A 23,391-nucleotide genomic window follows, 5' to 3' on the forward strand; every position below is an offset into this window, starting at 1 on the left:
CGGGGGCTGGGCACTGTGCTGCCCCCCGTGGAGACTGTTCCAGGGTGGGCGCCCACTGCAGCGGGGTCCTGACACTCCCTGGGGTCACCTTTCTCTCAGAGGAGGCAGTCCAGCGGCCCAAGGACCCGCCCAAGGTCACATGCAGACTGTCCTCAGGCAGCTTCCAGCAAGGAGTACTGCTAAAGGGGCCCAGAGGGGACCTGGGGCTTCAGGCAGGTGGGGCCCCCAGAGTAGGGGGCTGAGGACCCGGTTGAGCTGCTGTAGCCCAGCAGGAGACCAGAGTCTCCAGTGTGCAGTGCCCGGGCCGTTGGGGGCCCACAGGGAGCAGGTCTCTATCCTGAGCCCCGTGCTGCCTGGGGCACAGGGGTGGGCCTGGGTGAGCCTTCAGATCCTGCCCCACATGTATGTTCATGGGTGGCTTTCAAAATAAGAAAACAACAGCTAGAAAACACAACATCTGTTCAATTTGAAAAGCTGGTGGTTACTCTATTTTAGGTTGTTTTCTGTCCCCTACCCTGCTCCCCCGCATGCAGGGGTCTTAGCTCCCCGATGAGGGAATCGAACCCGTGCAGTGGAACCATGCAGTCCTAACCACTGGGCCATCAGGGAAGTCCCCTCTAGGGGAATTTCTGTAGGACGTGGGCGTCAGAATCTCTTTTCTTCCATAAAATGATGGGGTAGATGACATCTCCTAAATCTTGTCAAACTTAACAAAATTGGGCTGTGGCTCTGATGTTGGCGCCCACTTGGAGAAGATGGTCGCTGAGGCCCTGTGAGCCCACTCTGCCGTGGAGCCTTGGCCTGCAGGGGACCTCCTCCCTCGTGGACAGGTGGGGGCAGCATCCTCTGTGACGGGGTCGGGGGTGGCCCTGGGCAGAGTGCGTTGCTCCTCCTTCCCGCGTCTCTTGGGGCAGGCTCTTCAGAGACCTACCCCAGACAGGTGAAGATCCCATGTGTGGGCTGCAGGGGGTCCCAGCTCCCTCCAGGGGAACCTGAGGCTGCCTGTGAGTGGCCAGCAGGGAGGGAGAGTCTTACAGAGCCAGTGAAAGCCCTGCCACGCCTTGGGTTTGGTCTGGGATCCACCCCCAGCCTAATGGGTGGGGAGTTGCCACGGTGCCTGCAGGCCTCCTGCCTGTCTCGGTCAGGGCAGAGGTGGGACTTGGGGGATCCAGGCAGGGGGGCTAGGCAGCTCATCTGCAGAGGTGGCCAGCTGGGGGCTGTCTGCCTGGAGGGCTCTTTCCTGTCCCCTGGTAGCCTCTGAGGCCTGGCTCGCAGAGCGGATAGCTGGAGTACCAGCAAAGTCCAGGGCGAGGCAGAGCTGTAATGCGAGGCTCCCAACACACTGGGGGTCCCGGGGCAGGAGGGACCTGACCTCACGATCTGGCCCAGGACAGTCCCCCTCCAGAAAGAAGGGGGCACTCACTGAGACCCCTGAGTACAAGTCTGGCCAGAAGAAGCCTGGGTCAGTCTCTAGATGGCCACAAGGTCTGGCCGAGTGGGAACGGGGACTCCCGGTGGGCAGGCTGAGCTGCCGGTGGGTACCTTCTAGGTGGAGCATGGCCATGGCCTCCCGAGGAGTGTCCTGGGACCATGCCTAGTGAGCACACCGGGCGTGCTGCGCAGGACGGGCCATGGTGGGGACTGTGGGGCTGTGCCCCAGCCCAGCTGCCGGCCCACCTGTCTGTCAGGCAGGCCACCTGCGCCTGCGTTCACACAACCAGGGCTTGGACTGCCGCCCAGGATGGCAGAGGGAAGCAAAGCACCGAGTGGCCTGAGCTAGAAACAGAAAGCCCAGCGAGGAAGAGGCCCAGACTCGGGTGTTGAGGAGTTGGGGTGCGGGGCAGGCCGGGCCAGGCCCTCCGCCCTCCGCAGCTGTGGCCGAGCAGCAGGGCGGCCCGGTGTCCAGGCGGCAGGGCCTGCTCTCGGGAAGGCCTAGGCCGCACAGCGCTCGGGGAGTCCGGGAGAGCCCAAGGAGAAGGTGACCTTGGCCAGCCGGCCCGGCCCAGGGCGCACAGGTCAGGGGCGCTGCGGGGCAAGGGCTGAGCCGGAGGCCTCGAGGGGCCGCCTCTTAGGAAGGCCGCAGCGAGCTGGCAGTGCCGGCCCTGCGCCCCTCTCTCAGCCGCACAGCCTGCAGGCCCTTGCTGGAAACGGCGAGTGTGTGGGCCAGACTGCGGGCACTGCCAGCCCCCTCCCCTCCGCCAGGATCTCCCGGGCAGGGCTCGCCCTCACACAGGGCGGGGCTCCGGGTGGAGCCGTCGCCGCTGTCTGGCCTTGACGTGCTTCCTGCTTCCTCCTCTCAGGCCAGCGGGAGCGCCTGCCGTGCACAGCTGGGCCGCCGGCTCCTGCGAAGGGGACGCCTTCCTGAAGACACAGTTGCCAGGCCCGCTGTACCCTCGGTGCCCTGGCCGCTTAGAGAGCCTCGGCCCCAGGCGCTGGGGGCCGGACCCTGGGACTCTGGACACACGCCCACCCAGGCCCCCTGTGGCCACACCTCCTCGTTAGCACCGACCCCAGAAGGCTGGGGGTGTGGGGAGGGAAGGCCCCCGCCATGGCTGCTCCTAGACCCCACCTGGTCCCCTAAGGCCTGTTAGGTGAGAGGGGCTTTTAGGGCTCCCAGGGCCTCTGCCCCTTGCCCTGGCCTCCTCTTCCCCTCGGCAAGGCGCCAGGGAGCTGCAACTCCGTTATCTGGGTCATTAGCTTCAGACCCTGAACTGAGGCTGGCCGGGTCCAGGACGAGGGAGGGAGGCCTTGTCCATCGAGCAGCCGAGGTGCCAGGGCCCTGGGAGGCCGGCTGCAGGCGCCCTCCCTTGCTGCCCTTTCTGCCTGGGGCCCGGGCCCCTCATGGCTGCCCGGGTCTGGTCACAGCGGGGGGCCTCCTGACCCAGCCTTGCCAGGGGCAGAGGACACTGAGCCTTAGAGAGGGGATGCCCCCCAGGGCGCCAGTCCAGCCAGCTGCCCCGCCTCGCAGGCCCAGCCTGGCCCCCGCGCTTCCCCGTCCGGTGCCCCCAGCAGCCCCCCTGGCAGGCAGCCCCCGCCATGGCCGAGCACCTGGAGCTGCTGGCAGAGATGCCCACGGTGGGCAGGATGAGCACACAGGAGCGGCTGAAGCACGCCCAGAAGCGACGTGCCCAGCAGGTGAAGATGTGGGCCCAGGCCGAGAAGGAGGCCCATGGCAGGAGGGGCCTGCGGACGCAGTCACAGAAGGAGGTGGCCGACGGCCGGCCACAGAAGCGGGTCCTCTTCCCCCCCAGCGTTGCCCTTCTGGAGGCGGCTGCCCGGAATGACCTGGAGGAAGGCGAGTGTGGGCCAGCCATGCACGGCAGGCAGCCCTGTCCCTGTCCCCCGGCGCAGGCCTCGAGAGGTCCGCCAAGGGCGAGGCCCAGCGTCCTTAGCCACAGACCCCAAGTGGTGGGAGCCCCAGGGTAGCCCTCACAGGCCAGCCTGCGGAGGCTCCTGCAGTGAAGGTGAGGCCTGAGGGGGTGGGCGGGGGCCCTGGGTGGGCTGGGAGCCGCCCAGTCTTCGCTGCCTCTGGCCAGGGCGCTGGGCTTTGCTCTGGACACCTGCTTGCCTAGGTCCTGAGCCTCCATACAGGAGTACGGTGGAGCCCACCTGGGCAGGTTAGAGCACGGGGAGTGGGGCTCCCCGTACGGCCTGGCTCCCTCGATGCCTGCCCCTGGCTCTGCCTCTGAGTTCTCCCTTCTTCCCATCAGAACCTTCCCAGACAACAGGCCTGAACTTTGGGCAGGCTTCCTGTTCCTTTCCTGTGCCCACATGCTCACAGCCCCTCTGCTCTCCTGGGAGGCTCCCGAGGGCGCCTTCTGCCTCCCTCCAGGGCAGAGCCCTCTGCCATAGAAGCTGGGGTGCAGAGGGCAAGGAGGGGCAGGGTGTGCCCCAGGCCGGTGCATGGGAGCTGCGGGGAGGGTGCAGCCAGGGAGGGCCAGGCCCGGGCACCTTGGGCCCACACTCTTGGCTACAGCGGTACAGGGCTGGGGGGCTGCAAGTGCCAGAGAAGGGGTGTGTGTGTGTGGGGGGGGGGTGTGTGAGTGTGGGTGTGTGTGAGTGTGTGTGTGTGTGTGTGTGAGAGAGAGAGCAAGAGAGGAAGGCTGGGGGAAGCATGGGACCTGACAGGGATGGCTGACAGAAGGTACCAGCACCCAGGCCCGGGGGACGACAGTGGAGGTGGCTGTCACACAGGAGGGCCCTAGTGCCATGACTCAGGAGGGCGCCCTGCTGGAAGGTAGAGGCAGAGTGCTGCTGTCTGTACCCCACTTAGGGGCCTAGCTCCTGAGCCCTCGGCCTGGGCTCTGGTGTCCCTCCTGCCACCTGTACCACCGCCTCTCTCCCCATCCTCTGCTCTCCCAGCTACACACAGCCGTCAGCCCAGGTACCCCAGGTGCAGGGACCTGAGAAGGATGGCGCTGGCCTGTGGTGGGACTCCTGTGCCCTGAACGCGCCCCCCTCCTCTCTGCAGTCCGTCAGTTCCTCGAGAGTGGGGTCAGCCCTGACCTGGGCAATGAGGACGGCCTGACCGCCCTGCATCAGGTCAGCCTCGCTGAGGGTGCGAGGAGAGGACGGGGCCCCGGCCCGCGGCTCGGGCACTCAGGCCACGTGCTTTGCAGAGCTGCATCGATGACTTCCGGGAGATGGTGCAGCAGCTCCTGGAGGCTGGGGCCAAGGTCAATGCCCGTGACAGTGAGTGCTGGACACCCTTGCACGCCGCGGCCACCTGTGGCCACCTGCACCTGGTGGAGCTGCTCATTGCTGGGTAGGGCCCGCTGGGAGCAGGTGTGGCTGGAGTGGGCGTCTCTATCAGGGAGGGGCTGCAGCTGGGCCAGGGCCAGGCAGGACCTTCCTTGCAGTGGGTAGTTCATCTGGAGACACCGCCCAGGCATCTCATCTCTGTGGGAAAGTGTGCCTGGACCCTGGCCTCTTGTGTTCCCACTGACCTTTGCTTACCCTGCCGCACCCTGGCGTGCAGAGCGGGACCTGGGCCGAGACCACGGATGCTGCCACCCCAAGGGAACTAGCACGTATGCAGGGCAGTGTGGTCCTCCGCCTGCCAGGCTGCTCACACCACGAAGAGCGTGGAACTCCTTGAGGACAGGCCTTGACCTGCTCTGGTCTCCTGGCCTTCCCAGGGTCTGCATAGAGAAATGCCGTTCTGGTCAGAGCCACGAGGGAGAAATTGGCAAGGGGATACCTGGACACAGGTGGGGCCGTTAACAAGGAGGGCAGAGCAGGGCTGTGCTCCTGAACAGCCGCCTTGGTGAATGGAGAGGGTGGTCAGCTTCGCCAGGACCCAGGAGTCCCCCGCTGGCTGGCCGTGGAGCAGTCTGGGCAACACTGGTGGGTGTGGGGGTGGATGGCAGTGGCTCCCGTTTGCACACAGATGCCTTGGAGTGGGACGGGCTGGGTGTGCAGCGTCACAGGGCAGCAAGGGGGTGCGCACAGGCGGCCCCTAGCCCCACTCCATGCCCCTCCACAGTGGGTATCCAGCCTTGTGTTTCGGGCCCTTCTTCAGCTCCCCACAGTGCTCTCCTGACACCCAGGCTCTCTCCCCACCACCTTCTGCTGCCTGGGGCCCCCAGAGTCTTGGCACCCCCTCGTGGCAAGTGGGCCCACTGTACATGTTCATGGGGGCAGAGGAGTGCCAGGAACCTGAAAAATCAGACTTGGTGGAGACTGCAGGACAGCCCACCTGGCCCCAGGACAGCACCCAGGGCCAAGGGGCCGCCTCTCACTGCGGCAGGTGAGGCCTGGGCCCCTCTGAGGCAGCCCTAGGTGGAAGGTCTCTGAGAGGGTCCTGGGGGCCTACGCTGGGGGAGAAGGGCCCTGTGACCAGCGCCCCATCCACCCTTCCCGCAGTGGTGCCGACCTCCTGGCAGTCAACACGGACGGGAACATGCCCTATGACCTGTGTGAGGACGAGCAGACACTGGACTGCCTGGAGACGGCCATGGCCAGCCGTGGTGAGTGCAGCCCTGCCTGCCTGCCGGGGCAGCAGGGCGCAGGGCGCGGCGGGTGGTGTGCTGGGGGTGGAGCCCTGAGCCCGCTGCCCCGCAGGCATCACCCAGGACAGCATCGAGCGGGCCCGGGCCTTGCCCGAGCTGCATATGCTGGAGGACATCCGGAGCCTGCTGCAGGAGGGGGCAGACCTCAATGCCCCCCGGGACCACGGCGCCACGCTGGTGAGGACGGGGCCACGCGGGACGCAGGCAGGGGAGGCTGCTGCCGGGACGCAGGCAGGGGAACCTGCTGCCGGCCGAACCAGGGCCGGGACTCAGGGGCCGGCGGTTTGCCTGCAGCTACACATCGCCGCGGCCAGCGGGTTCGGCGAGGCGGCTGCCCTGCTGCTGGAACACGGGGCCAGCCTGAGCACCAAGGACCGCGACGGCTGGGAGCCGCTGCACGCAGCGGCCTACTGGGGCCAGGTGAGCACCTGCGGGGCGGTGGGGCCGGGCGGGCTCGGCGGCTCCGCAGGCTTCAGCAGCCCGGGCTCGCCGGCCCACAGGTGCAGCTGGTGGAGCTGCTCGTGGCACACGGGGCTGACCTGAACGGCAAATCCCTGATGGAAGAGACGCCTCTCGGTGAGCCTGGGGCCGCATCCTCCCGGTGTAGGGCACGGGCGGGCGGGCGCCTGTGACCCTCTGGCCACTCCTCCTCAGACGTGTGCGGGGACGAGGAGGTGCGGGCCAAGCTGCTGGAGCTGAAACACAAGCACGACGCGCTCCTGCGCGCCCAGGGCCGCCAGCGTTCTCTGCTGCGTCGACGCACCTCTAGTGCCGGCAGCCGGGGGTAAGTGCCCGCCCCTCCCACCAGGCCCCCGCGGGCCCGCCCAGTGCCCCACCCCCGGGCCCTCAGCCCCCCTCTGCCCTCCCCTCGCCCCTTGGGCTCTGCCCCGGGCTTGGTCCCTGCTGATGTCAGCTGGCAGGCCTCCGTGCCCGCCGGAGCTCGGGGCAGAGTCCGCAGGGAAGGCGGTGTCACCCCCCCCCACTCCTCCTGCCCGCCCCCTCCCAGGAAGGTGGTGAGGCGGGTGAGCTTGACCCAGCGCACCAGCCTGTACCGCAAGGAGCATGCCCAGGAGGCCATCGTATGGCAACAGCCCCCGCCTACCAGCCCGGAGCCGTCAGAGGAGGATGAGGACCGCCAGACAGACACGGAGCTCCGGCGGCCGCCCCCCGAAGTGAGCCCCGCCCAGCCGTGCCCCGCCTCCCTCCGTACCAGCCTCAGGAGCTGGTGGGACCAGTGGCCCTGCCCCCATATGCAAGACTCGCGCCCCGTGGGCGTCAGCTGCCACCCCCACCCGCGTTTCTGCCCTTGGACCGCCACGCAGCCCGGGACCCCAGGCCAGAGGGGACCCTCCTGATGGCCTCCGGGGCCTGTGCTCCCCACACAGGAGGAGGACCCAGAGGCGGCCAGGCAGCACAACGGCCGAGTGGGGGCGCCCCCCGGGCGGCACCTGTACTCCAAGCGGCTGGACCGAAGTGTCTCCTACCAGCTGAGCTCCCTGGAGAACACCACCCCTGACGCCCTGGTCCAGGCCAAGGCCCCCCACACCCTGGCAGAGCTGAAGCGTCAGCGGGCTGCCGCTAAGCTGCAGCGACCCCTGCCTGAGGGGCTCGAGGCCGCTGAGTCTGAACTGCCTGTGGACACTGAGACCCCCCAGCTGGAGTGTGGCTCCGGGGCTGGTGGAGACCCACCCCTGCTCAGACTCACAGCCCCCTCAGAAGCAGCCCGCGTGGAGAAGAGGCCGTGCTGCCTGCTCATGTGAGGGGCTGGCGCCTGGGTGGCCAAGGCCCCACTGCCAGGCCCAGGGCCGCTGCTCTGCGTGCCGCAACGTGTGTTCCGGGCTAGGCTGCCAGCCTCCTCCTTACTTGGGGACGGACCTGTGGCAGAGGCTGTACCTGGGAAACACCTGGCTGCGGAGACCTACTTTCATTCTGTGACTCTCAATAAAGGGCCGTTCCGCCACCTGCCCTGTCGTGTGTCTCAGCTGGGCCGCCACCGCCATGGTGGGGAGCTGCCGTGTTGCTGGGCCTGGGTGCGCCTGGCCCTGTGAGCACCTAAGGGCTGTGGGCACGTGCTGGGGCTTGCTTGTGGTGCCCAGCCCCTGTGTGGGCGTGAGGCCCACGGCCCCTGGCAAGAGGCCGAGTGCTTCTTGCACCCTGCCTCCCCAGCCTCCTGGAGACGCCTCTGCAATTCTTTGCTTTCTTGAGGGGAACAGGGAGCTTCAGAAGGACACTCCTTGTTGGCCAGGGCTGGGGGTGTCCATGCTGGAGGGGCAGGGATCCTGGCTTGGAAAAGGAGAGGGTATTTTCCGTAAGACTCTTGGGCAACAGCCAGAGGGTCAGAGCGCTACAAGGCTGGCGTTGGAAGCCTCCCTGGTGGGGGGCGGGTTCCCCGTTCCTGGCGTGCGGCCCCGATCTCGGGGCCTGGCTGCCAGCTTCTGCTCAGGCCGGCAAGCAGGGCCTGCTGAGGCTCTGAGCTGACCGGGCACGATGTGTCAGGGTGACAGGGCCCCTTCGGGGCCTCACTGGGGAGGGCTGGGGCACTGCCAGCTCATCTGTCCAGGGCAGGTTGCTTGGCATGGCCACCAGTGCTGGGTGGCATGGGCTTGGGTCACCCTCTCCGCTGGACATTGACCCGGCCAGCCCAGTGTCCACAGGCCCCCCCCCCCGTCCCTGAGCATCCGCGGTTGGAGGGGTGTCCTCCGCACAGCAGTGGGGGTGGGGGCCGCGGGGGGGGCTGCTGGTTAAATTTAGAGTGTGGGGCGGTGCACTGCCCAAGGTCCACTTGCCACCACAGCTGCCACATGGCCCTGCTGCCAGGGGGCGGGCGGGGCCTGGCTCTGCCTGCGGCTGGGCCCATATTAACCTGTTCTCCAGCCCGGGGCCCAGAGAGGCCTGCACGCTGGGAGGCAGAGGTGGCAGCGGCGGCAGCAGAGCAGGAGACGCAGGTGAGAGGCTGCCGTCTGGCCTCCCGTTTCTTCTCCAGCCGGCAGGAGCAGAGGGGCTAAGCCTTTCCCAGGCCTGACCAGCCAGCCACAGCCCCGCTCAGCTGAGAGGGCCTGCTGCTTCCTGACCCTCACTGCGGAGCCAGATCCTGGCGCTGGCGTGGCGTATCAGCTCCCTGCAGGGCCTGTGGAGGTGGGGCCCTGAGGGCTTATCACGGCTCGCTTCCCACTCTCTCCACCAATCACGAGCCACAGGGAAGGGAAGCTTAGGTCACCCTGCCTGTGGTGTGGCCCCAAGGGCAGCCCCAGGCTGGTGTGTGTTTGGTGAAAGGGCAGGACAGCAGCCCAGAGCAGCTGAGGTGTCCAAGGGCCCTGCGAAGGCCCAGAGCTGCCCTGCCCCTCCCCCAACACCCCAACCCAAAGACTACAGCCTTGCAGCACTGATGGGGGACTGAGGTCCGGCCCCAGGGCTCCTGCTGCCCCGGGCCATGGTCCCCAGCACAGGAGGGGCCAGATGGAACCCCCGCATCTGAAGCCTCACTCCCCTCGCCAGAGAGCCCCAGGATTCCTGAGGCCTGGCTCAGTCACCCGGGAGACAGGCCTACTCTGCTGGCCCCAGCAAAGACGGGGGCGGGGGGTCCAAAAGGGTTAGGCCTCGGCCGTGCCCTATTGGGGTACATCTCCAGAGGCCCCAGGCCTCATTCTCCCCTCCAGGTTCAGCTCTGCCAGGCTCTGCCAACCCCTCCGGGCACTCGGCCCACCTCCCCTCCCCCAAGCCTAGTCCCTCAGAGCTGCTGGACCCTTCCGTCTGTCCCTACCTCCCATGTGGCTCTCCTGCTCCCCTGTCATGGGGACACTGGGCGGGCACTGGGCCTCACCCCAAGCCCCGCCTGTCTTCTCACCCACGCCCTGTGGGCAGAACTGTGCCCAGACGGGTGGGGCGGGGCGGGGCCTGGCGGGCCCGGCTCCTTCAGCCTTTTCTGTCCCTTTCAGTGGGGCCAGCAGGCTGCAGTGAAGTGGGTGCCCCCTTCCCAGCCCTGACCCACCAAGCCGGGACCCAGCTTCCCTCACCCACACTTCTGGATCCTGACGCCTCCTGAGTCTTCTTCTTGCCCGGTCCGAGCAGGGTCATGGCCTTGAGAACAGGTGACCACAGTCAGGCTGCAACGAATGGGCTGAAGGAGAAGGTGCTGACGCTGGACACCATGAACCCGTGTGTCCGGAAGGTGGAGTACGCGGTACGAGGCCCAATCGTGCTGCGCGCGCTGGAGCTGGAGCAGGAGCTGCGCCAGGTAGGGTCCTGGGCCGCACCACCGTCTCAGCGCCGCGCCGGGGCGCTGCTGGCCCCACTCTCCCCCCACCCCTGAGCCGAATAAGACAAGGCCTGTGGGAGCCACAAAGTCCGTTGTCACTGCCCACGACCCCGCTCCACCCCGCCACCCCCCCGCCACAGGGCGTAAAGAAGCCCTTCACTGAGGTCATCCGAGCCAACATCGGGGACGCACAGGCCATGGGGCAGACGCCTATCACCTTCCTGCGCCAGGTGAGGCTCAGTACTGCCCTGCACCCCTTCCCTGTCAGCCCACGTGCCCTGGCCCCAGCACTTGCTCCTCCCAGGTCCTGGCGCTCTGCGTCCACCCTGATCTCCTGAACAGCCCTGACTTCCCCGACGACGCCAAGAGGAGGGCGGAGCGCATCCTGCAGGCATGTGGGGGCCACAGCCTGGGTGAGTGCCAGAACCTGCCCGAGCCCCAGGGAGGGGCAGGGGCAGGCGCTGGAGGAGGCTGTCCCAGGAGACGGTGGATCTGCCCGCTGGAAGGGGCGGGTCTCCTCGGGAGGGAGGCAAGGGGACCTCACCTGTCCCACCCGCACTCCCACCCTGTCCTTCCTGTCCCCGGGCCCAGGGGCCTACAGCATCAGCTCTGGCACCCAGCTGATCCGCGAGGACGTGGCGCGGTACATTGAGCGGCGCGATGGAGGCATTCCCGCCGACCCCAATAACATCTTCCTGTCCACGGGGGCCAGCGACGCCATCGTGGTAGGCCGGGGCAGCGCGGGAAGACACCGCGGCTCCTAGTGCGTGGCCGAGCGGGTCTGCTCGTCCTGGCACGGCGGCGCCCGGGGCGGGGGACGGGTGGAGCCCTCGGCCCGCCAACCCCGCCTCCCTATCCCACCCGCAGACGTTGCTGAAGTTGCTGGTGGCCGGCGAGGGTGGCACGCGCACGGGCGTGCTCATCCCCATCCCTCAGTATCCACTCTACTCCGCCGCGCTGGCCGAGCTCAACGCGGTGCAGGTGGACTACTACCTGGACGAGGAGCGCGCCTGGGCGCTCGACGTGGCCGAGCTGCGGCGCGCGCTGCTCCAGGCGCGTGACCACTGCCGCCCCCGCGCGCTCTGCATCATCAACCCCGGCAACCCCACCGGTGCGCGCCCCCACCCGCCCCCGCCCCACCGCCCTGGCCCGAACAGGCACCCCTGCGCTCTGCGCCTGGGTCAGCCTGGCCCTCCGCCCGCCGCCCCGCGGAGAGCAGCGCGCCCCCTCAGCTGACCCCGGACCCGTCTGTGCCCCAGGTCAGGTGCAGACCCGCGAGTGCATTGAGGCCGTGATCCGCTTCGCCTTTGAGGAGGGGCTCTTCCTGTTGGCCGATGAGGTGCTGGCCGGGGCCCCCGCAGGGAGGGGTCGGAGGGCGGCGGCGCGCGCCCCCGTGACGCACCCCGCTGTCGCCCGTCCGCCCGTCCAGGTGTACCAGGACAACGTGTACGCCGAGGGCTCGCAGTTCCACTCGTTCAAGAAGGTGCTCACGGAGATGGGGCCGCCATACGCGACGCGGCAGGAGCTCGCCTCCTTCCACTCGGTCTCCAAGGGCTACATGGGCGAGTGCGTGCTGGCCGGGCGGGCGGGGCCGGGCACCCGGGCCGCGGCCTGGCTCACTTCGCCCGCCAGGCCGGCCCCTCCTTGCCGGCCCTGCCTCGACGCCCGCCCTCGCCTCGCAGGTGCGGCTTCCGCGGCGGCTACGTGGAGGTGGTGAACATGGACGCAGCGGTGCAGCAGCAGATGCAGAAGCTGCGGAGCGTGCGCCTGTGCCCGCCCACGCCGGGCCAGGTCCTGCTAGACGTGGCGGTCAGCCCGCCCGCGCCCTCCGACCCCTCCTTCGCGCAGTTCCAGGCGGTGAGTGGGCGGGGCCGCGGGGGTCAGGGCGCCGCGCCCCTGGCCCAGCCTGACCGGCCCTCCCTCCACGGCCGCAGGAGAGGCGGGCGGTGCTGGCCGAGCTGGCGGCCAAGGCCAAGCTCACGGAGCAGGTCTTCAACGAGGCTCCAGGCATCCGCTGCAACCCGGTGCAGGGAGCCATGTACTCCTTCCCGCGCGTGCAGCTGCCCCCGCGTGCGGTGCAGCGCGCTCAGGTCCGGCGTGCGGCGTGCGGGGCGGGGCGGGGCGGGGCCCGCGCGGCCTGGGACGCCCCGCCCTGACCCGCCCCCCCGCCCGCCCCCAGGAGCTGGGCCTGGCTCCCGACATGTTTTTTTGCCTGCGCCTCCTGGAGGAGACCGGCATCTGCGTGGTGCCTGGCAGTGGCTTCGGGCAGCGGGAAGGCACCTACCACTTCCGGTGAGGCTGGGCCCCCGCAGCCCCTCCCCGCGACCCCCACCCCATTCGCTTACCTTCTTCCCCCTTTTAGGATGACCATTCTGCCCCCCATGGAGAAGCTGCGTCCCTTGCTGGAAACGCTGAGCCAGTTCCACGCCAAGTTCACCCGCGAGTACTCCTGAGGACACCGCTGGGGGCCAGGCTGGACCGGCAGGGACGACCCCGGGCGGACAGTGCTCGGGTTCTTGGGGTCTCTGGAGCCCTCTGGACTTGCTCCTGCTGCCTGTGTGGCTGGGCCCCCCCTCTCTTCAGGCCCCTAATAAAGCAGTGGGCTGGCTTGGCTGCTTGCAGGCTGTGTGCACACCTGTATGCGCCCCCGCAGCCTTGTCCACTCCTGACTGCCTTTCTGTGTGGGGTTCTGTGCAGGCCTGGGGGCCCAGGAGGAGTGGTCAGGGAGGGCTTCCAGGGGAGGTGACCTTCTTACAGGATGGATTTGGCGGGATGGGGTGAGCACTGGGAAGCGGAGTGACCGTGAGGACTCAAGGGGGCAGTCTTGGTTCCCGTAACTGGGCGCGGGCAGTGGTGCTGCCACTTTGGACAGCTGGAGGAGCGGTGGTGCCGGCCCAAGAGCAGGGAGGGGAGGAAGAGCAAACGGGTCTCGCTTTGTCGTGTTGTGTGTGACATCCACGTGCAAATGCAGTTCTTGGGCTGGGAAGCAGTGAGAGGGGAGGCCCCCTCCTGAGCTGGGGCACCCAAAGGCAAGTTCCGGGGAAGAGGGCACGGAAGATGCCGAGGAAGAGGTGCCCTGTGGAGCTCTGGGCTGAAGGACCTGGGCTGGGGGCTGGCGGGCAGCCTTGTGTCCTTGACACTGGCGTGCGAGGACGTGCATGCCAGACACTGTTGTGGATCACTGCACAAAGGGCCCTCTCTGGTGGGCACTGTAGTTCCCATTTCATAGATGAGGAAACCTGGGCCCCCAAAATGTGTGGAAATGAAAGGAAGCTCACTCCCCGTGGCCTCAGCAGCTGACGGAACGTCTTGGCTCAAGTGTCTGCGAGTTGGTCTAGATGTTGGCAGGCCTCAGCCACCCACGGGCTTAGGGAGAGTATTGGCCAAGGCCCCAGCTCCACTCTGGATGAGGTTCTTAACCATAGTCCCTGCTTCACTATCTCCCCTGGGCCTCCGGTGCCCCACACAGCAAGGCTCTAGACAGGAGAGGACGGGAGGCGCAGGTTTCTCGTCCCAAGGCCAGCTGGGGTCAGGCTGGGGCCGGCCTGGACTGGCTCTCCTGGCCTTGTCGCTAGACACTAGAGGGCGTTTCGGGCAGCAGCCGGGTGCCTCCTTGGGCTGAACGTGGGCTCAGGCCTTTCCCACGAACTTCCTGCCTTCCACGACGCTCTGTGGCCACTGGCCTGGGGAGGGCGCCGAGACCACTAGCACAGCGAGGTGAGGGTCCAGCACCCGATGTAAGCGGTAGTAGACAGTGGGTCCTCCGTGGAGGGCCCAGTGGACCCTGCGGCCACCAGGCTCCAGGTGAGACACCAGGAAGCACTTCCGGATTGTTAGGGTCTGGGGACCGGATCTGATAGCCCTGGGAGGGACCTGAATGGGCTGCGGGTTCGGCCGCTTCCGACGTTCGAGGACAGCTGGCCACCGGGGGCGCCAGAAGGCGGCCGGCGCTCTAGCCCGCCCGCGTTCTCTATGGCTGCCGCGTCTCCGAGTTGCGCCGCCCGGGCCAGAGCGCTGCCCCAGCGCCGCCGTGGAGGAGGCCTGCAGTTCTTTGGGGTTCTGACGCCCCCAGGACCCAAGGGCGCGGGTGCGGACGCCAGCCTGTCCAACCCTGGCCCAGCCCCAGAGCCGTGCCGCTCTGAGACCCCTGACCCCATCCCGACCGGACCGGACCCCCCCTCGGAAGCACCCTGCTCCTACTCTGAGTGGAACCTCTCATGCCGCCCCGGCCAGCCTTGAACCCAGACCCAGCCACTAGAGCTTGGGCCCCCGCCCCCGCCCCAGCGCCCGGCCTCCTCGCCATGCGTGGGAAGCTGCTGCCGCTGGCCGGCCTTTACCTGGTGCAGGGCCTGCCCTATGGGCTGCAGTCTGGGCTGCTGCCCGTGCTGCTGCGGGCCCGCGGCCTCTCCCTGACACGCGTGGGACTGGCCAAGGCGCTGTATGCACCGTGGCTGTTCAAGCTTGTGTGGGCCCCGCTGGTGGACACTCGGGGCTCCCCAAGGGCCTGGCTGACGCTCAGCACAGCTGCTCTGGGCCTGGTGTGTGGGCTGCTGGCATCCCACCCTCCCGCCGCAGCTGGTCAGGCCGGTCTGCCTGTCACGGTGGCGGGGCTGCTTCTGCTGCTGAATCTGGCTGCAGCTGTGCAGGATGTGGCCCTGGACACGCTGGCTGTACGGCTCCTGGAGCCCGCAGAGCTGGGGCCTGGCAACACTGTGCAGGTGGTCGCATACAAGCTGGGGGCGGTGCTGGCTGGGGGTGGGCTGCTGGCCTTTGTGCCCACCCTATCCTGGCCCCTGCTCTTTCTGCTCCTGGCTGCCACTTATTGGTTGGCTGCTGCCTTGACCTGGGTGGCACCAGCCCTGCAACAGCTTCCCACACCTCTGCCCTCAGAACACCCCCGACACACCCTGCACCTTGGGCAGGACTTGCTGGCCGTGCCTGGAACCCTGTGGACAGTGGGCTTCGTGCTCACCTACAAGCTGGGTGAGTCAGGAACAGCAGGGGTGGGTCCCCAGGAGCCCTGGAACTCACTTGCAGGGCTGCCTTTCCTCTTTGGGGTCTGACCTGAAGTCTGGAGCCCAGCCCGGCCCTCTGCAGGTCCAGCTCCAGCCACACTCCCTTGGGCCTCACTGAGCTGCTTCACGCTGACCCTGAGCGTCGTCGAAGCCCAGCCCCAGCTGTCTCCTGGCATCTGTGGCCCAGGAAAAAGGCAGGGCTGGGGGAGCATGACTGAGACCCAGGTGGAGGTGTGCCAACCATCCCTGCTGACTCTCTCCACAGGCGAGCAGGGCACCAGCGGCCTGTTCCCACTGCTCTTGCTGGACTGCGGCACCTCTGCCCCAGAGCTGGGGCTGTGGAATGGTGTGGGCGCTGTGGCCTGCTCCATTGCTGGCTCATCCCTGGGTGGGGCCCTCCTGGCCAGGCGCCGGTGAGCCCCCCTCAGCCTGCCCCACCCACCTGTCTCCCCTTCCTTCCCCGCGCCCTCTGACCTGCCCCATCACCCCACCCCAGGCAGCCACTGCCCCTGTTGAAGTCAGCGCTTCAGTTCCGTCTTGGGGGCCTGGCCTGCCAGACTGCCGTGCTCTTTCACCTGGACAGCCCTGGGGCCAGCCTGGCCCCCAGCACAGTCCTGAGAGGTGAGGGGTGGGCCACAGGGGGGAGGAGCTTGGAGTCCTGGGCCCTGCTGACCTCAGCCCTCCCAGGTGCAGCCCTGCTGAGCCTGTGTCTGCAGCACTTCCTGGGGGGCCTGGTCACAACCACCACCTTCACCCTGATGATGCGCTGCAGCCAGCTGGCACCAAGTGCCCTGCAGGTGAGGGGATGTGGCTGCAACACCAGGGGCTGCAGGACTGGAGCCCAAGCAGGTCCTGATGTGACTCCCCCTCCCCCAGCAGGCCACACACTACAGTCTCCTGGCCACTCTGGAGCTGCTGGGGAAGCTGCTGATGGGCACGCTGGCTGGAGCCCTGGCTGACAGCCTGGGGCCACGCCTCTGCTTCTCCGTCTTCCTCGCTGTCTCAGCCATGCCCATGCTGTACCTGGGCCTTGCACCCAACACCCTGGCCTGAACTGGGTGGCCAGACTTATCAATAAAGTGGAGCGTGCCTTCGGACTGTGTCCGGGATGAGTGACGTGCAAGGTTGTCCTCAGACTGGGGGGTTGTCCGCGCTGGAAGAAGGGTTCCTGAAAATGGCTCGAGCATCTTTTATTCTGTACTTTATTCTGCACGCTACTGGTGGTGGCCTTTGTCCAGAGTGGTTGGTCGCTGTCCTGGCCACTGATATCTACGCCCATCTTTGCCTCGAGGACCTGCTGCACCTGACAACCCCCCATGCTGTGGCCACGCTGCCCCTGCTCAGGCCCGTGCTTGTGACGTGGGGGAACTGGGTCCTTCCGCGGCAGAGTGGTCAGCAGCCCCACAGCAGGATCTCCTCTGTGGCCAAGTGCGTGAGGGCATGGAAGCTCAGGTGCAGGTACTTTCTCCAGAAGCGCTTGTCCCGCCCATACACCTGGGCCGGATAGCAGGGGCTTCCTGCAGTGGGAGGAGACACGGCTCTGACGACTCCGGCCAGGTCTGCCCCCAGCCCCCGCCTTGCTCAGGGCTGGGCCTCCCAGGTCCGCACCGATGCCGTGGAAGATCCGGGCCACAGCCCTGCCCGAGAACCGCTGCTCTGGCCACGAGGACAGGAGGTGGCGGATGTCCCGGCGGATCTGGTCCTCCCAGTCCTGGAGCTGCCGGTGGGGACACGTGGCATGCTGTTCTGCAGTGCTCGGTGAGGGGCGGGAGGCAGGTGTGTGCCTGCAGCCAGGGGTGCGTCCTCTCTGCAACTCCTCTCCTCCTCTCCCCCTCCCCGCTCCCCGGAGGCCCTGACACTCACCCTGGCCTGTCCTGGCTCAGGGTCCTCCTCGGCCTCCACGCCCCCCGGTGCTTCTAACTCCTCCTCGAAGTAGTGGCTGAGCAGGGCCTTGAGCCTGCCGCTGCGTGCCTCATCGGACTGCTCCAGACACGGCCCGCAACTGGGGAAGGCCACGCTGGGGTGGGGAAAACCTGTCAGAGCGGCCCACCTTGGGGAGGATGGGGTGGCCCAGGCCCTGCCCAGCCCCTCCTGCACCTGTGGAAAGCCCGGAAGGTGTGGTGCAGGCGGGCCAGGGCTTCTCGCTCACGGGCCTGCACGCGGCCGTGCAGGAAGTCACAGATCTGGTCCCTCTCCTGGGCTGTCAGGTCCCCGGGGCTGTGCAGGTGGAAGGCCAGCTCCCTGAACTCCACCAGCACCCCCGTGCCCTGAGGCACACCTGCCAGATAGGGTGTCAGAAACTGGCAGAAAGGCGGCAAACAGGAGGCAAGCAGGGCTGGGGGTGGGCGCACCTGTCCCGGGCTCTGGATCCCACCGCAGCTGGTGGAGAGCCCGCCGCACGGGGGCCAGCTCCCAGCCCATGGAGTCTGCCAGCTCGACCACGTCCAGCTCCACAGAACTGCTTCCCCCACCTGTCATCTTGGGGCACTGCCGGGCCAAACACACAGCCAGTGGGGGACACCTGTACCAGGGGAAGGGACGTGTGACTGGCAGCCCTGGCTCTCTGTCCCGGTCCTGAGCCCGGGGTGGGATTGCGCTCACCTGCGGGCCAGGGCCTGGAGCTGGGTGGGGCCCCCGGGGCAGCGCAGGTGGCAGCAGGCATAGGTGGGCGCCAGCAGCTTCAGCCAACGCTGTGGGTGCAGCTCAAGGTAGCACAGCAGAGTCTCGATGGCTGGGGGCAGAGCAGGGCTCAGAAGATGCGGGGGTGCTGGGGTGTCCCCCCCCCCACGCTCCCTGCTCCTCACCCTCCTCGGGCAAATCCAGGGCTTGCACGGTTGGCTGCACCGGGAGCGCCCGCTTGTGGCCCGGGCACCGGGTTGTGTGCTCGAGGCTGGGATGGTCAGCGTCCTGGGGAGATGTAGCCACGAGGACCCTGGCCGAGTGCTCTTCCTGGCTCTCGTCTCCCTGCTGCTCTGGGGGCTGCCGGGCGCAAGCACAGGGAGGGAACACGCGCTGCACCAGCCTCTTCACGGCAAGGAAGTCGATGACGTTGGCGTGAACGTGTCTGCGCAGCTCCCACAGATCCTCACCCTGCAGCAGAGCAGCATGAATGAGGGGCCGCAGCAGGGGGCGGGGCTGGGGGAGCGGTGGGGGGACGGGTACCCACCTGGGGCCGGAGGAAGACGTGGCACTGTGCAGGCTGCCCATCACGCCCAGCCCGGCCCACAGCCTGCACGTAGCTCTCAAAGCTTGGGGGCAACCCCAGGTGCAGCACGGCCCGCACGTCTGGCCGGTCCAGCCCCATCCCGAAGGCCACCGTGGCCACCACCACCCGCAGCCGGCCCTCCATGAAGGCCCGTTGCACCCGCCGCCGCTCCCGGCTGCCCATGCCGGCATGGTAGGCTTCAGCCACAGCCTCCGGGGCTCGGCCTGCAGGGAAGACCCATGATGGTCAGGTCGGGCATGTGCCCAGGGCCCATCTGTGGAGTGCAGGCCTGCCTCCACCTCACCTCGGGATCCTGGGGCCTGGGCCTCACGCAGGCAGGTGCGCAGCAGGGCAGCGACACGCTCCGTGTCTTCTCGTCTGTTACAGTAGACGATGACAGAGTCCAGGGCACGGAAACGATCACTCTGCAGCAGCGTCACCAGAGCCTGGAGAGAACGAGGCTGAGCACGAGCAGTCGGAAGGCAGGGCCTCTGCTCGGCCCGCGCGTGCGTGCTTACCTGCTCTGGGTCCCTGTCTGAAGACACAGAGAGGTGCAGGTTGGCAGGGATGGTGCCCGGCCCCCTGAGGATAGACTCTTCGGCCACGCCCAGGTGCCGGGCCACGTCAAGGGCACTGCTGCGCGTAGCCGTGGCTGTGAGACCCAGGAAGCAGCTTATACCCACGCGTTCCCGCAACACCTGCGTGGAGAGGAGTGGTGAGATGCCCAGCCTTCCTTGGTCTGCTCACGTAGCACCCCCCCCCGCCCCCCCACACAAGGCTTACCTGGCAGACACGCAGGTAGCAGGGCCGGAAGTTGTGGGACCACTGGGAGAGGCAGTGGGCCTCGTCGATACAGGCAAAGGCGACCAGTGGCAGCTGAGCGAGGAGGGCAGCGCCCCCCGCCCCAACTAGCGCCTCTGGCGACAGCATCAGCACTTGCACCTGGGCTGACCGAACCTGAGGATGACGGCAAGGTCAGGAGCACCGCCCAGGGGGTCTGCCTGCTGCCTCTGCCGCTCTCGCCCTGTGAGGGCCCCTTACCTTCTGCAGGGCGGAGGCCCGCTCCTTCTTAGTCATCCCCGAGTGAATGCAGACCGCCTTCAGGCCTGGGGGCAAGCCGGAAACCTGCAGGTACAGGAGCACAGCCTGTCACAGGCCACCAGCCCTGGCCCTTCCCCACATGCCTCTTAGAATGGTTTGGCCGGACAACTACTGCTGTGTCCCCTCCAGGATCTAGAGGGGGAAAAACCCAGGTCCTGGGTCCTGTGACTAAGGGTTCAGAGCCACCTGTGGGCTTGGACTCAGGAGCACTGGAGACAGGTCCCCATGGGGACGCCCCCTCCCCCAAGCTGCTCCTCTTGTGGGTGGGCCTGGGTCTAGCCAGCTGTGTCCCTGCTGCCTTTGGGCCACTGCCAGCTCATAGACAGAGCTGAAAATGGCCTGGTGACTTGCCACTCGGGGGTGGGGGTGGGGCAAGAAGCAGCAGCCCAAGCGGGTCAGCAGAGCCACGGGTACCAGCTCTCGCCTTCTGCACCTACGCAAAGACCCTGTCCACCAACCTGGTTGTCCATGAGCGACATGAGAGGAGAAATGACCAGCGTGAGGCAGGGGCTTCGCCGGAAGTAGAGCAGTGCGGGGAGCTGGTAGCACAGGGACTTACCAGCCCCCGTAGGCAGTACCAGCAACGTGGACACACCTGGGTTTTACCGAGAGGGTCAAGAGCACAGCTCTGTGGCCCAGCCGCAGTCCAACCGCGCCCCCGCCGGCCGTACTCACCAGACAGGATCCGCATGACCACACGCTCCTGCAAAGGGTAGAAGGCTTGGTGCCCCAGCTGCTCCAGGGCCTGAAGCACCTCAGCTGGCGTGTCTGTGGACACAGGTATCAGTCAGCACGGCCCCGAGTCGCCCCCACCTCCCAGTCAAGGCTCTGGAGCTGGTAGGCGTCTACTCACCTACCACCTGCCCCAAAGGCCCTGGCAGATAGAGTGGTGGCACAGGAGGCGGACAAGGAGCCTTGGGCACAGACTGCCCTGTGGGCACCAGCAGCTCAGGCCCTGCAGGCTCTGTGTCCTCTTCACCTGCCGAGAGCAGATAAGACAGGGTAGGACAGGAGCTCCGGGCTGGTCTGGGGTCACTCTGGCAAGAAAGCCACTTGCTACAACCTCTCCTCCACCTCTTTGCTCACCAGAGTTGGCGGCAGGCAGCGCCCATTCTCTGGGATACTTCCTTGAACGTGGCCCGGGTCTGTGCGCCACCCTCATCCTTGCCACCCTCCTTCTGAGGGGCCAGGGTAAGTTGTGGACCAGGGGCAGGAGTTAGGAGGGCACAACAACCCCTGCGAGCAGCGCTAGCCCAAGCCACCCCCCAGGGCAGAGGCCTCACCTGGCTGAGGGCACTGGGATGCCCCGTGACTGAGCTGCCCACACTGGGCTGTGGCTCTGCGCTGACCACCCCCAAAACACTCTCCTTTCTTCTGCCACTTCTGCTTCCATACCTAGTGCGGACGCAAAGGAGACTCACAGAGCAAGAAGCAAGGCAGGTGGGCGGCAACATCCGGCACCACCTTCTCACCTGCTTGCGAAGGAGCCTGCCCCTTGAAGCCGGGCCCCGTACGTAGCGTTTCTGCTTCATGTTGAGTCGCACATAGTTCCCCCTGTTCTGGACAGCAAGTCTAGAAGAGACGCACAGGTCGACTGCACCCACAGCCCTCCCCACCGTGGCGCGACTGAAGGCAGCGCTGCTGGGAGGCTAGGGCAGTGATACCTGGGGGCTGGGGGCTTGCTGGGGGGCTGTGCCTGCACAGGCTGCTCTGGATAGTCTTCTGTAGGCACTGCAGCCCCAGCTCCTGCAGGCAGGGGTCCTGCTTGGCCGCTGTCCTGCTGGGTCTGTGCAGGGCTTCCCTCCAGCTCCCCACTCCATCTCCGCTTCTTGCCTTGACGGGTACCAGGCTGAGAGTTCCCTGCACTGATACCAGCTGCTAGTAGGGTTGGAGTCTCTGGGCCCTGTAAAGTCACCTCAGGGCCAGCGCTGGGACCGAAGACAGATACAACACCTGGAGTAAGAAGCTGGGACTCCTCTGCACCCAGGCAAGGCTGGCAGGCCCTGGGAACCCCCAGAAAATCTGAGGTCCCGTTGTGACACCGCTGCAGCCAGCCTGGGTCTAGGGAGCCCAGCCGCAGGCTCAGGGATGCCCTCAACTGCTGGGGCCGGCCTGGCCTCAGCTCGGGCCTGGGAGGCTGGGGGGGCACCTCACTGACTTCTTCTGGAGAGATGGTGGCAGCTCCTGTGCCTGGTGGCCCTGGGGAAGGCATCTTAGAGGAGGATCTTCGTGTAAGCCGGGGTATTCGGCCCAGGGCTGGCCCAGCCTGGGAGGGAGAGATAAGCAAGCAGGAACTGAGGCCTTTGGGGTGCTGCAGACTCTGAAACCTGCTGGAGGCCCCACCTGTAACAGCTGGGCGATGTGAGAAACCTAAGGCTGGGATGTAAAAGAAGTCGAGAGTAGAGGCGACGCTGAGCTCTTCTGGAGAGCTGCGCTCTGGGAAATGCTGCAGTTGTGTGTGTGCACGTGAACACGTGTGAAAGACTTAACGGGGTTGGCTGCCTGCTGATCCTGCTTCTGGGCCAAGCGTAGCTCTGGACCCAGGCTGGATGCACTGCCTGCCCGACCCTCACCTGCAGACTGCCCTTTAGGTTGGCCTTAAGCCTCTTCCCGTAGTCATGCACAGATCCCTGAGAGCTGAGCCTTGATGGAGGATGGGGGCTCTGGGTCGCGGCCCGATTCAGGTGGGGCCCCCAGCAGCTGGGCTCCAGCATCTGCAGGAAGAGACGTTAGAGATCTAGGCCACGGAAAAGCTGGCGCAGGGGGAACAGAGGTGTCTCCAGCCCCGGAGACCTGAGGGTGGGGGCTGTCCTTCCTCCACCCTGTCAGCCCGGCCCCTGAGTTCTTTGCCCCACAGAGCCTGGGTCACGACTCCTCCTGGATCCGGCATACAGGAAGTTGACCGATAGGCTGGGATGTCGAGCCCGGGTACCTCCTCGGCCGCCGCCGCGGGAAGCGACTGCTCCGAGCCGTGAGGCCCGACGCCGCCGGCCTGACCCAGTGCCTCCTTCAGGGTGCGGTAGTCCCGGTGGAGCGCTGAGGGCGGGGCCGGACGGGGGTGTGTGTCGGTGTTCAGGAGGCAGGGCTCGGCTGGGCGTGGGGATGGAGGCCGCCCGCCCCCTGCCCGCGTCCCCGGCCGCTGCCTCCGCCCGGCGCCCGCTCGCTCACCGCGGGTCTCCTCGGGCGCCGCTTCCACGTCCTCCTGTAAAGGGAGCGCGTCAGCCGGATGCCGCTCCCTCAGATCCCCGCCCACGGGCAGCCCGCACCTGGCCCGGCAACCGCCCGCTCCGCCGCCGAAACGCGCGCCCCCTTTACACGCCTGCACCCGCTCCCGCACATCCCGCAGCTGCTCCATGGTCGCCCTGCCCTGCGCCCGGCGCCCCAGGAATCTCCCGCCAGGAGGGCTACGCCGGCCGCCAGCCACTGGGGGCGCTCGGCGGGGTTGGAGGCGGGGCGACGCGGCGGCCGCCGGGCCGGGGCAGCCAATCCGCGGGGCCCTGAGGCGGCAGCCAATGGGGGGCGTAACGTCATCGCGGCGCGCGGCGGCGCTGGGCGGGGTGCGGCGTACAGAGAGGCGGGGCCGGCGGCGACGGCGGCGGCGGCGTCTGCGAGCCCGGTGAGCGCAGGCTGCCGGCCGGGGACGGAGCGTGGCGGCGTGTGTCCCCGTCTCTGCCTGGCCGCACGAGGCCGGTGCGGGCGCTCGGGACGGCGCCGCCCGGGAGGCGGGGGTGGGAGCCCAGGCGGTGTGGCTGCGGGCAGGGGAGGATCCGGAGCACGGTGCCGGGCTGAGCGGCCTCGGGTCCC

The 23,391-nt window shown here is 67.4% G+C and overlaps 4 protein-coding genes and 1 long non-coding RNA gene across 17 annotated transcripts; 3 read left to right on the top strand and 2 right to left on the bottom strand.

Moving 5' to 3' along the window:
* Positions 1-460: 460 nt before the first annotated feature.
* Positions 461-5,871, bottom strand: LOC125961760 (uncharacterized). The gene is made up of 2 exons (XR_007472743.1): positions 4,957-5,871; positions 461-3,285 (listed from the first exon to the last, which is right to left on the bottom strand). It is a non-coding gene; the product is annotated as an uncharacterized LOC125961760 (long non-coding RNA).
* Positions 3,037-7,971, top strand: PPP1R16A (protein phosphatase 1 regulatory subunit 16A). Of its 8 annotated transcripts, none has more exons than XM_004265273.4 (10): positions 3,037-3,295; positions 4,472-4,542; positions 4,620-4,765; positions 5,866-5,969; positions 6,064-6,188; positions 6,306-6,431; positions 6,512-6,587; positions 6,666-6,795; positions 7,018-7,183; positions 7,397-7,971. In XM_004265273.4, the coding sequence occupies exons 1-10, from the start codon at positions 3,037-3,039 to the stop codon at positions 7,769-7,771; spliced, it is 1,578 nt and encodes a 525-aa protein (XP_004265321.1). In that variant the 3' UTR covers positions 7,772-7,971. The 8 variants fall into 8 exon arrangements, with proteins under 8 accessions (XP_004265321.1, XP_033275932.1, XP_049556606.1 ...); XM_049700649.1 differs by having other exon boundaries at positions 3,170-3,464; XM_049700647.1 differs by having other exon boundaries at positions 3,170-3,464; positions 6,064-6,431.
* Positions 7,972-9,941: 1,970 nt separating this feature from the next.
* On the top strand, positions 9,942-13,982 carry GPT (glutamic--pyruvic transaminase). Of its 5 annotated transcripts, none has more exons than XM_033420095.2 (11): positions 9,943-10,245; positions 10,407-10,496; positions 10,571-10,679; positions 10,858-10,991; positions 11,134-11,377; positions 11,526-11,605; positions 11,696-11,749; positions 11,949-12,123; positions 12,201-12,356; positions 12,446-12,558; positions 12,629-13,980. In XM_033420095.2, exons 1-11 carry the CDS (start codon positions 10,084-10,086, stop codon positions 13,010-13,012), a joined length of 1,701 nt encoding a protein of 566 aa, XP_033275986.1. In that variant the 5' UTR covers positions 9,943-10,083; the 3' UTR covers positions 13,013-13,980. The 5 variants fall into 5 exon arrangements, with proteins under 5 accessions (XP_033275989.1, XP_033275986.1, XP_004265286.1 ...); XM_004265238.3 differs by having other exon boundaries at positions 9,946-10,245; positions 11,696-11,832; positions 12,629-12,940; XM_033420098.2 differs by lacking the exon at positions 12,201-12,356 and having other exon boundaries at positions 9,942-10,245; positions 12,629-13,982.
* A 110-nt stretch (positions 13,983-14,092) lies between these two features.
* MFSD3 (major facilitator superfamily domain containing 3) lies at positions 14,093-16,375 on the top strand. Of its 2 annotated transcripts, none has more exons than XM_004265277.4 (5): positions 14,093-15,249; positions 15,547-15,694; positions 15,778-15,902; positions 15,969-16,078; positions 16,161-16,375. In XM_004265277.4, the coding sequence occupies exons 1-5, from the start codon at positions 14,484-14,486 to the stop codon at positions 16,332-16,334; spliced, it is 1,323 nt and encodes a 440-aa protein (XP_004265325.2). In that variant the 5' UTR covers positions 14,093-14,483; the 3' UTR covers positions 16,335-16,375. The 2 variants fall into 2 exon arrangements, with proteins under 2 accessions (XP_004265325.2, XP_033276030.1); XM_033420139.2 differs by having other exon boundaries at positions 14,095-15,249; positions 16,158-16,375.
* An 81-nt stretch (positions 16,376-16,456) lies between these two features.
* On the bottom strand, positions 16,457-23,084 carry RECQL4 (RecQ like helicase 4). Its single transcript, XM_049700643.1, is given in 21 exon segments — positions 16,457-16,798; positions 16,890-16,998; positions 17,145-17,298; positions 17,379-17,559; positions 17,633-17,802; positions 17,883-18,012; positions 18,086-18,371; positions 18,448-18,710; positions 18,791-18,932; positions 19,005-19,184; positions 19,270-19,443; positions 19,528-19,611; positions 20,046-20,182; positions 20,263-20,355; positions 20,441-20,566; positions 20,871-20,982; positions 21,060-21,233; positions 21,236-21,853; positions 22,161-22,301; positions 22,520-22,623; positions 22,756-23,084. Coding segments are annotated over 21 exon segments (3,690 nt in total). The 5' UTR covers positions 22,943-23,084; the 3' UTR covers positions 16,457-16,673.
* Positions 23,085-23,391: the final 307 nt, after the last annotated feature.

This window comes from Orcinus orca, chromosome 17, assembly GCF_937001465.1.
Source record: "Orcinus orca chromosome 17, mOrcOrc1.1, whole genome shotgun sequence".
NCBI lineage: Eukaryota > Metazoa > Chordata > Mammalia > Artiodactyla > Delphinidae > Orcinus > Orcinus orca.